Here is an 11,302-nt window from a genome sequence, read left to right on the forward strand (position 1 = left end):
GTAGAGTGATTTATTGAATTGATCTGATCGGATCTTTGACAGAGTTTATTGTGGAGCGTTTGAAGAGGGATGCTGATCACCTGTATCCCAGAGTCTGTTCTTGACCTCACGGGCCGCTCTCAGCAGGGTCACAGGCGGGTTACAGGGCTGCAGGTTCAGCCGTGGCAGGGTGAGGAGTGATGATGCAGATCTGAAGAATAAAGCTCAGTCTTTCATCAGACTCTCACTCGCCCATTAACGAGACCTCCACTTCCCCAGAATTCCCCTCTGTCTGTCTCCGTGAACTGACTAAGTGATTATACTAATATTTGCATAGACATCATGCTCACCTTAAACAACATACACTATATGGACAAAAGTATTGGGACACCTGCTCATTCACTTGCACACCACATGACAGAATATGTCCACTATTCAGTAAAAGTCAGGATAATTACTAAATGAATTAATTAAGAGCTAAAAACAAAGCTGTGTCACGCTATGCTACATATATGGTTCCCATGAGTCGTTGTAGTGCCAAAAACCAGCCAATCAGAGCAGAGCTGATCTCTCTTTTTAAAAACGCCTCTGTAAAACGGAAATCAGTGTGTTTGACTCTGAGGTAAAATAACAGGCTGGAAATCTGAAAATGTTATGTTGTATATGTGTCTTCGCAATGTAGCATTGTTATACATTAATGTATATGATTAAATGATCAAATATATTCATGTATGTAACGTGACAATGTGCCATTGTGTCTGGTGGAAGGACGCTGATTCAGGGAACCGTGTTAAAATGACTATCCTGCTGAGCGACCGTACGCTGCAGACACAGCAACTAATGATGCATTCAGCTCACACACACCTGCTCACCACACACACCTGCTCCTACACACTGTATATATGTATGCGTACACACACACACACACACACACACACACACACACAGGAGGGTTAATTGTAATTTTGTCTACTGTGTACCTTTCTGCCCCCATGTGGACAGAGTTGGTATTGCACCTGTGTCGGGCAGTAAGGGGTTCTCCGTCCAGGTCTAGCAGATCAGTGTGTTTAGTTCAGGTCCTGCATACCTGGACATTCAGGCTTTCATTACCTGGATCGTGTCCCATAAATACAGCATCACTCCTGCTGCTGAGTCTGATTACCTGAAACAGAACCACGGCAGGTCAGAACTGATCTCCATTAACAACATCAATCAAATTCACACTTCAGAAACTGCAGTTTTTATCGTCCTATTTATGTATCCAGCTTTCCTGAACTAAAGAGGCGGCTATGAACCGGTTTCCAGATTACACCGGTGAAGTACGGCTCACATCAGATACGACAGAAACACTCGACTATTCACTGACCTCGAATTGTTTTACCTCTGGATCCGAGCCTGCCTCAATGACTATCGCCCAGTTGCCCTCTCATCAGTTGTGATGAAGTCCTCAAAACTTCCTCGCTTCTTCCATTAGCCCTGGAACCCCCCAAGGTTGTGTCCTGAGCCCCCTGCTGTACCCACTGTACACTTACGACTGTGTGGCCAAGTTCAGGTACCTTTACCACCTCAGACGTCTAAGGAACTTCAGTCTGCCCTCCAAGGTGCTGCGGAACTTCTACTTCTGCACTGTTGAAAACATCCTAAAGGAGAACAGCACAGCCTGGTTTGGGGACAGCATCATGTAGAACAGACAGGCTGTCCAGAAGCTGGTGTGTTCAGCTGAACGCATCATTCGGACCGAGCTCTGTGACCTGCCAACCATCTACATACAGGACATTCTGGACCAAGCCCAGGAAGATTGTAAAGAACCTCAGACATCCAAGCAAGGGACTGCTCTCTCTGTTGTGGTCAGGTACGGCTCTCACTCCCTGAAGGCAAACAGAGAGGATAAGGAAGAGCTTCTTCCCACAAGCCATTCAGACTCTCCACCTGGACAAGGCTGTTAAGGCTGTTGACTACCGCCTACCTCCTGCTCAGTAGCTCAACCACCTTACACTTGATTACTTACCCCTGCAGTGAACATTTCTTTTATTTAGTGTCATTTAGTGTATATACTGCTGTTTAAATTCGTATATATTTGTTATAATCTATAATATTCATTCTTTTATTTGATAAATCTCTTTGCTGATCTTATTTGATATATTCTACCCTCTATTCTACTGCTGTTTGAAGTGAGCAGACAGTTATCACAGCATTTCACTGTTAGTTAATGTGCAGAGCTGTATAGTGCCCACCTGAGGTCAGAATTACACAATGCACCGTTCAGAGGTCACCACCTGCTGGTCGGTAGAGGTAACGGCACCTGTGAGAGGCCTTAAAACAGATTACATTTTATTAGCGTGGGCTGGACAGGGCTAGTGCTAAAATTTGTTTATTATTAATAATATATTCCTGTATATAATAAAATTATAATTGTATATGTCCATGCACCAAAAATGCTAAACATAAACCAGAATGGCCAGCTCAAGCTGCTCAAACTGGTTTAGTTGTTTGACCAGTTTAGGGTATGATGGTTTAGCTGGTCTACCAGCATGATCAACCTGACCTAGCTAGACAATCAGTATGAGCAAGCTTGACCATGCTTGTCAATCAGCATGACCAGAAAGACCAGTAAGACCAAACTTGTCCCCCAGCATTACCAGTATGACCAGCATGACCACAATCATATCCAACACACACTGTGCTGGTCAAGAGCTGGTTACCAGTATAGGGTATGTTTTCATAAGCTGGATGAGCAGCTTTTCAACCACCTTGACCAGCTTAGACCATCTGAAACCAGCTCCCAGCAGGATCTGGTGTTGAGCTGAATAAGTCAGCTGGGATTTGTATGTTATTATATAAAATATTATTATATTATATATAATGATTATTATTATATATATTATTAATTATATTATATTATATTATTATTATATTATATTATTATATATGTTATTAAATTAATGACACATAAATAATAAATTATAATAAATAAAGTGTATTATAATATTTTATAATATATTATTTTAATATAAGTTGATGTACATAATCTAGAGTATTATGGTCTCCATAGTGACTTGTGTTTAGTAGAGTCTAAGATTAGAGGATCTTTACATTTTTAGTCTATTTAAAGCTGAATGTAAATGTAATCTACAGAGACAAAAAGAGCCAATAAGGATACAGGGAGGTGTGTTGTGAGCCAATCATAGTAAAGTGCAGTGGACATGTCTGAATATATGGGAGTGGTGTAAATGCAGTGGGAGTGGTGTGTGTGCAGTGGGCGGGGTGTGTGTGCAGTGGGCGGGGTGTGAGTGCTGTGGGAGTGTTGGGAGTGCAGTGGGCGGGGTGTGAGTGCAGTGGGCGGGGTGTGAGTGCTGGGTGTTGGGGTGTTGGGGTGGTGTGGGGAATAATGGAGAAGACTGAGCTCCAGGTCAGATCTGCAGCTCAGGATGGAGGTGAGTCTGATAGTCTGATTTCAGAGCCTGTCTTTATTTATTCAGTTGAATGTAAAGGTGTTCCTGAAGTGAAGCTGCAGAGAAAGCCTACTCTTTTAAGAGACTGGACTTCCTGTAGTGCGGCTTTACTGATGGAGGAAAGCGGGTGGTGTTGTGACTGTGCTCTGAATTATTATGGGGCGTATGGGAGACTAATGTCTGGGACTGTAGTGTTAACGGGAGTGTGTGTTAAGTGTGTGTTTAGGTCTGGGCTGTGATCCTCTAGTTGAGGGTCGGCGGCAGTCAGATTTACTGAAGACTAACAAGTGCTGCCTCTTTAGTTTAGCGTTGAAGCTAGTGGCTAACTATGTCATAGAAGCCTACACTCCATCAATTAGCATGTTGCTACCTGCATGTCACATACACTCCCCAACAAAGTTACCTTCATAATTCCATTTTCAGTTCCACCTTCACCGGATCCAGCAGAACCGTGGGCTGTTGTTTAGAGAGCTGCTGTGCTTCTGGAGAATGTAAACACTGTAGCAGGATCCCCATCCCAGAGGTTAATAGCAACCACCTGGGATACCATAGCAGCTGTCCAGCAACCACCTAACAACACCCTAGAAACCACTAAGCCTATAGCAGCACTTTAGCAGCACCTTAACAACCACCTAGCAACACCATACCAACCACTTAGCAAAGCACCTGGAATAACATGGCAACCACCTGGGATACCATTGTTGCTGGCTAGCAACCACACTATAGCAACCACCTGGGACACCTGGATAAATCCTTTCTTAGTGTAACACGTTTACGTTACAGGACGTTACGTTACAGTCTAGCACCCATTGTGGATTTTAAGAGCTAAAGAGTTAGAAACAGTAGCAGAACATACCTCTGATCATTTTAGGCATGCAGTTAGCTGCAGTGCTAATACGTGTACCTAACGTTACCCTTTAGCCTCATAGCTTCAGTGCTAATTGGTAGGATTCCATTATGCGTTAGCTATATTAGCCTTGTAGCTCTGGTGCTAATTGGTGTGGATAAGCCTCCAGTGTTTGCTAGCTACATTAGCCTTGTAGCTCCAGTGTAAAACAAAGGAGTCTAAGCTTTATAACAAAGCTTCCATTCAGCTGTCTGTGGGGCATCATCGCTGTGTGTGTGTGTGTGTGTGTGTGTGTGTGTGTGGTCTGTATAGACCCTTTGAGAGCAGAGTTCCAGAATTAGAATTGTTCCTTCATTGTAGAAGAACACTTTTACTCCAGTGTGTTTGCTCGTAGGTGACAGTAGCTCCAGAAGATGCAGATACGGGAACTGTGAAGGTAAATCTGAGCTCACTTTAATCACATGATAAACATTCATTATTACTGAGCTTCTGATTTATATATTTTCCACCATAGCAACCACATGGTAAACACCCTAGTAACCACATGGAATATCATTGTAACCACTTGGTACATGATATCAACTACCTAGCATTCACCTGATATACCATATACCTCAGCAACCACATAGCAGCACCATTGCATCCACCTAAAACTGGTGAGATACCAGTAATAGCATAGAAACTGCTATTCAATACCCCAGCAACCACCCAACACACCATAACAACTGCCCAAAAATCACTTGAGACACCAAAGCAGCTTTGGTGCTTTCCTTCAGAGACACACAGCTCAGACCTGGAGCTCCTGATACACACAAACACACACTGACTTTAACACCAGAGGAAACACACTAACAAAACACAGGAGGAAACACTAAGCAGGACGGTAGGGCAAGACAGAGTGAGGCAGGTTGAAGGCGGGGCTATTACACTGCAGAGTCTAATGCGTCTACAGTTAGTCCGACTGAAGCACTGTGAGTGCGTCTCACTGCTGAAGAGGTTTAAGTGATGGGTTTGGGATCTGGTTTAAATGGGTCTTGGGTGCGTTTACATATTAGTATGTGTCCTGATCCAGATATAATCCTGATACTGAAGCCCGGGTGTGAACGGGGTCACAGTGTCAACTGTGTGATGTTTATATTAGGTCCTCTCCAGCTCCAGCGTGACCTCCTGCCCTGAGGTCAGCAGTCTGGAGTGCATGTGTGAGACGGGGCCCTGCTGTGGAGAAACAGGCTGCTACATCTACTACGAGCTGTGGTGTGAGTGCACACACACACACACACACACACACACACACATACACACACAGCTTGTCTAGTCCCTGTAGAGATGTAAAATAACAGGGTGATGAATATGCTTTGATGAATAGATTTGAGCATTAGAGGTAGATAAATCAATGTGTGTCTGAATACTTTTGGAGACCCCCTCTAATAATTGTATTTATATAAAGCCCCCCAGCATTGAGCTGTGGAGCAGTGGAAGAACTATGTTCTCTGGAATGATAGTGGGGGAGCTCCATCCAGTAATTTTGGGAGGAGTTGGGGAGTTGGGGATGATTACGTGGGGTGGTGATCATCATCTTTCAACATCCTGACCTTACTAATGTTCTTAATGGAATCAAATCCTCATAGCAATATTCCTTGATTTCAGAAGAAACAATAAATGTGCAGGTGTCCCAATACTTTTGTCCATATAGTGTACACATGGAACCTATTATTATATATACTTACACATATATAATGCATGAGACATACTTTACTATGTATAGGTTCTGACTGTGTGTGTGTGTGTGTGTTTAGGGTTCTGGCTGCTCTGGACGGTTCTGATTGTGTTCAGCTGCTGCTGTGTGTTGAGACACAGACGGGCGAAGCTCCGCCTCCAGCAGCAGCGGCAGAGAGAGATTGAGCTGATGGTGTATCAGAGAGCCTGCAGATACACACCACCTCACCTCCAGCTCAGTATGACACTCACACACACACACACACACACACACACTGCTGTGATCCTCAGTCAGTCCTCATTCATCCTTCACTGCTCACCCTTTAATCCCACACACACAGATATATATTCCATATATTCCCATCAATCCCTTGTTCTGGAAGAAGTCCTGGAAGGTTCTGGAGGACCCAGCACAGCCTGACTTAAACCCCACATGTGGGATGTGAAGAAGGCGCTTGAGAATATTAGAGCTGGAGGCCACTGCTCATGAGGAATGGGCTTTGGTTCCTCAGCCTGGTTTCTGGCTCTGCATCACAGCAGGTCAGAGCAGCAGAAGGGTTCTCTGCTAAGTGCTGAAGACGCCTGTGATGAAGGGGTTAATCATCCTGAGGCTGCAGGCGTCAGTAAGAGTGGTATTGGGATGAATTTGGAGAGAAAACACTTGTTCTGTTTGCTGTGTTTAGATATTTAAATTAGTCTTGTTTGATTGGTTGATTGCAAACAGCTGAACGTTTGTATAATAAACCTAATTTAAATGAATTTGAATATTAATATGGATTACCTTTATGTCCTTCATTAATCCATGGATGATTCATTAATTCCTCACAGATCTCCATAGATCCCCTAGAGATTACCTATAGGTCTCCATAGGTCATCCAGAAATTCCCTAAACAGTAGATTATTAATCCAAAGATCAGTTATGGTTTTCTAATCGATTACTCTTACCTCCAGAAATTCTTGTATCCCATGTTTGTTACCTATCAATCACAAATAAGAACATGCACACACATACATCCCTAATTGATCACCTATAGTTCCCTCATCAATAGCCTATAAGATCGTCACAGGTCAGCCTCCAGGCTCCTCTAGATTACCCACAGATCACAGATCAGAGCAAATGTAGTGAAACTCTGTTTCTCCACAGGTTACCTTGGTCCTACTAAGCTGCCGTCCTATGAGGAGGCTGCAGCTGAGCTCAGAGCTCCTCCCCCTCCATACAGTGCTGTGTTTGTCCTGCAGGGCGGCGCTCTGTTGTCCTCCCACAGCTTGGGGACCTTCAGCTCCTCCTCTTCCGAGTCCAGCTCTCTGTTCTCCTCCTCCGCCCCTACGGACGACCTGCTGACCAGCAGCGCCACCACGCCCAGCGACTCCGGGGACGTCCGGATCACCTCCTATTTGGTTCCACCTCCCTTGGCAGAAGAGACCACCTCTGTACAGCCTGTCTTGTTGACAACACCCTTGCCACGCCCACAGGGGGTAGAGTCTATCTTACACAGAGACGATGAAGCCAGAATCCCTCCCTCTGCTCACAGACATGCAGTGTTCTCTTCCAGCGTGTCTGTGCTGGAGATTGAGGGGCGGGGCAGTGAAGAGGACCTGAAAGAGAACAGGTTTCGCCTGCGCACTCTGACGGGCGATTCTGGCATTGAAGTGTGTCGCTGTAGAGTTATCCAAGAGGATGATGAGGAAGAGGAAGAAGTTGGAGAGAGGGGTGGGGCTTGGCCTCTACACGATAGCATGGACTGCCCGCGCCGGACTCTGCCTGACCAATCAGAGCTCTCGGCTGTGGGCTGCAGCAATTGTGGCTCCGCCTTCTGCAAGCAGAGGAGTGGGGACTCTGCTGTCACAGTGGAATCCTCATGAAACCAACCAATGAAAAGTGTGAAAGGAATTATTTGTAAACACATTTGTTTGTAAACTTTACATTATTATAATAATCTGCATAAAGATTCTCTAAATCTCCCAGAATTCAGTTCAGTCAGAGGGTTAGAAAGAGAAACTGACCCACTCTGATCTCTGTACAGTGGAGGTGAACGGAAGCAGGCGTCTCCATGACTACAACACAGATACAGCCCATAATTTATCTCCTATCCAAACCCACCAGTGCAGCTACACGAGTCTTCTGAGTTTTATATAGAATGATGATGATGATGATGATGATGATGAAGGTGAAGGTAAAATAGTGAATAGAGAATCTCCACTAATCCAGTTTTCTTTAGGGACTACTTTCTGTAGCCGCACTACACCCTGCAGCATGTATCCCTCCACCATTTTAATGATCTGGTTCTAAAAGCAGGTTCTAGAGCCGAGCTCTTCTCAGAACTCTGGTAGAACAGTGTCTCAGGCATCAGGCAGCGTCTTCATCACCATTAGGTGAAGAACTTTCTGTGAGGAGCTTTTAGTAGAGCTTCAGACGTCTGCTTCCCTTCACCTCCACTGTAGAACCACAGCTCTGACTGGAGGAGGTTATCTAGAACCTCCACTGTAGAACCACAGCTCTGACTGGGGGAGCTTATCTAGAACCTCCACTGTAGAACTCCAGCTCTGACTGGGGGAGATTATCTAGAACCTCCACTGTAGAACAACTCTGACTTGGGGAGGATATCTAGAACCTCCACTGTAGAACTCTAGGTCTGACTGCTCCCCAGCTTATCCAGAACCGAAACCCACCAACACCCCCCCCCCGAACTGTTTATTTATGCAGAGAATTATTAAGAAAACAGATCTTTTAATGTCAGTAAAATAATCTGCTGAAACGTGATTGGTGCTTCTTTAGTTTAGCACTGCTAATGTAGCTAACAAGTACAGGAAGCGTATACCCCACCGATTAGCATGGTGCTAACTGCAGGCCTACATCATCACACACTCTGCTCACAGCGAGTGGAGGAGCTCAGCCGTCTCTAACAGACTGGATTACGTAGTTTCTGACCAGTAGAATAACAAACAGCACCTAACACTCACACCCATGGGCCACTTTATTGGAAACCTCCACCTTCTGCAACAAGGTAGGTGTTTCTAATAAAGTGACCAGTGAGTGGAAGTGGTGTTTCTGTTATTGTGTCCACTCTCTGTAAATAACTGTGTGTTATACAGTGACAGAATCCATGCTGTCAGTTCATGAATAAAACAGAAGTAGACTTTTACACTGTTTTGGTTTGGTTTTACACACACACACACACACACATACACACACACACACACACGAAACACACATACACACACACACACACACACACACACACACACAAAACACACACACACACACACGAAACACACACACACACACACACCATACAGAAACAGTGGTGAGAGTGATGTGGTGTGAATAGTGAGACCCAGTGACTGTCACACAGCATAACATCATCACACACACACACACACACACACACACACTGTGGAGCAGTACCTTCTGTCCCTTCAGTTTCAAAAGTAACATCAGATAAACACAGATGTTACAGTTTTTCTCGATTGTTTACACAAATGCTGGTACTTGAAACACAACGACCACAACATGTAACTCCTGCCCCGACCCCCTGAACCAACTCTGCTAAACCACACAGCCTCTGCTTTACTCTCAAACTGCAGCTCTAAAACACACGTCTTTCCAAACACTGCACACAACTGCCATGAAGACAATCTCTCGTTTTCACACGGAACACACTGTTCCTCAAACCTCTAAAGTTAATTGCCCTACTATGCACACTGACTCCTCCCACGGGCAAACACTTAATGTTTACACCCAATCAGAGCTTTAGCATAAAGGGCAACAGGTGAGCTCTTCTGTTATGGAGCAGTGGATGCCAACGTTGGAAACAGAGGCAGAGCCAGAGGAGTGAGAGTAAGAGGAGGACGATGGGGAGGACGAGGACGAGGACAAGGAAGGCCAAGGACCATAATTTCTGCAACACTGTAGGAGAATTGAGGGGTTTGCCCAGTGTGTGTGTGTGTGTGTGTGTGTGTTGTTTGATTTGTGTCTAGAGTTCTGAGAGTATGAGGCAAGCGTTCAGAAAATGTGTGTAAACAATCAAGAAAAACTGTAAAGTGGCCAGTGAATGGAAGCGCAATGCAGGTGTTTCTAATAAAGTGGCCAGTGAATGGAAGCGCAATGCAGGTGTTTCTAATAAAGTGGCCAGTGAATGGAAGCGCAATGCAGGTGTTTCTAATAAAGTGGCCAGTGAATGGAAGCACAAAGTGGCCAGAGAATGGAAGCGCAATGCAGGTGTTTCTAATAAAGTGGCCAGTGAATGGAAGCACAATGCAGGTGTTTCTAATAAAGTGGCCAGTGAATGGAAGCGCAATGCAGGTGTTTCTAATAAAGTGGCCAGTGAATGGAAGCACAATGCAGGTGTTTCTAATAAAGTGGCCAGTGAATGGAAGCACAAAGTGGCCAGAGAATGGAAGCGCAATGCAGGTGTTTCTAATAAAGTGGCCAGTGAATGGAAGCGCAATGCAGGTGTTTCTAATAAAGTGGCCAGTGAATGGAAGCGCAATGCAGGTGTTTCTAATAAAGTGGCCAGTAAGTGGAAGCACAATGCAGGTGTTTCTAATAAAGTGGCCAGTGAATGGAAGCGCAATGCAGGTGTTTCTAATAAAGTGGCCAGTGAATGGAAGCGCAATGCAGGTGTTTCTAATAAAGTGGCCAGTGAATGGAAGCGCAATGCAGGTGTTTCTAGGTCATTTTACTTTCCATGAGGCAGAGAAGCTGGTGTATGCAGTCATAACCTCAGGACTGGATCACTGTGATGATCTTCTGATCTAGTTCAGGACGCAGCTGCTCACCAGGGCTCGGAAATCTGACCATATGAGTCCCAGTCTCTCGTCCCTGCACTGGTAACCAGTTAAACTCTGAACTGATTATTAAACACTATATAAGGCAGAAGATAAGGCACTAAACACTTCTTAAACCCTACAGTCCACCGCGTTCACTTCGCTCGCAGGACGCTGGCGGAGGAAGAGCTTTCTCTAAAGCTCCTGACTGTGGAATAAAGGGCCTGTTGGAGTTCGGGACTCAGACTCACTCTCTGTGTTCAAATCTAGAGGAAAAACCTACCTGCCCTCGTCTACCCACTGGATCCTGTCACGCCACGTTACCCTCCTGTAGCGTTCTCCTGCGCTCCTCCTGACCCCTTGTGTTTCACTGCAGGACTCTGCTTCTGACGGTTTACCTGCAGGACTATTTTCAGCTCATTTGGCTCGACGCCACATTCACCTTTTTCTTCTAATTCAGTTTAGTTTTATTGTTGTTTTTATTCCTGGTTTGATTTTTATTATTATGATACGATATGGACCTGAGGAGGACGGGTTCCCC

At 44.9% G+C, this 11,302-nt stretch overlaps 1 protein-coding gene across 1 annotated transcript; it reads left to right on the forward strand.

Moving 5' to 3' along the window:
* The first annotated feature begins 3,358 nt into the window (after nt 1-3,358).
* On the forward strand, nt 3,359-9,137 carry LOC140555017 (uncharacterized). Its single transcript, XM_072678621.1, has 5 exons — nt 3,359-3,413; nt 4,673-4,714; nt 5,420-5,534; nt 6,075-6,233; nt 7,139-9,137. Exons 1-5 carry the CDS (start codon nt 3,408-3,410, stop codon nt 7,855-7,857), a joined length of 1,041 nt encoding a protein of 346 aa, XP_072534722.1. The 5' UTR covers nt 3,359-3,407; the 3' UTR covers nt 7,858-9,137.
* Nucleotides 9,138-11,302: the final 2,165 nt, after the last annotated feature.

Source organism: Salminus brasiliensis, chromosome 4 (assembly GCF_030463535.1).
Source record: "Salminus brasiliensis chromosome 4, fSalBra1.hap2, whole genome shotgun sequence".
NCBI lineage: Eukaryota > Metazoa > Chordata > Actinopteri > Characiformes > Bryconidae > Salminus > Salminus brasiliensis.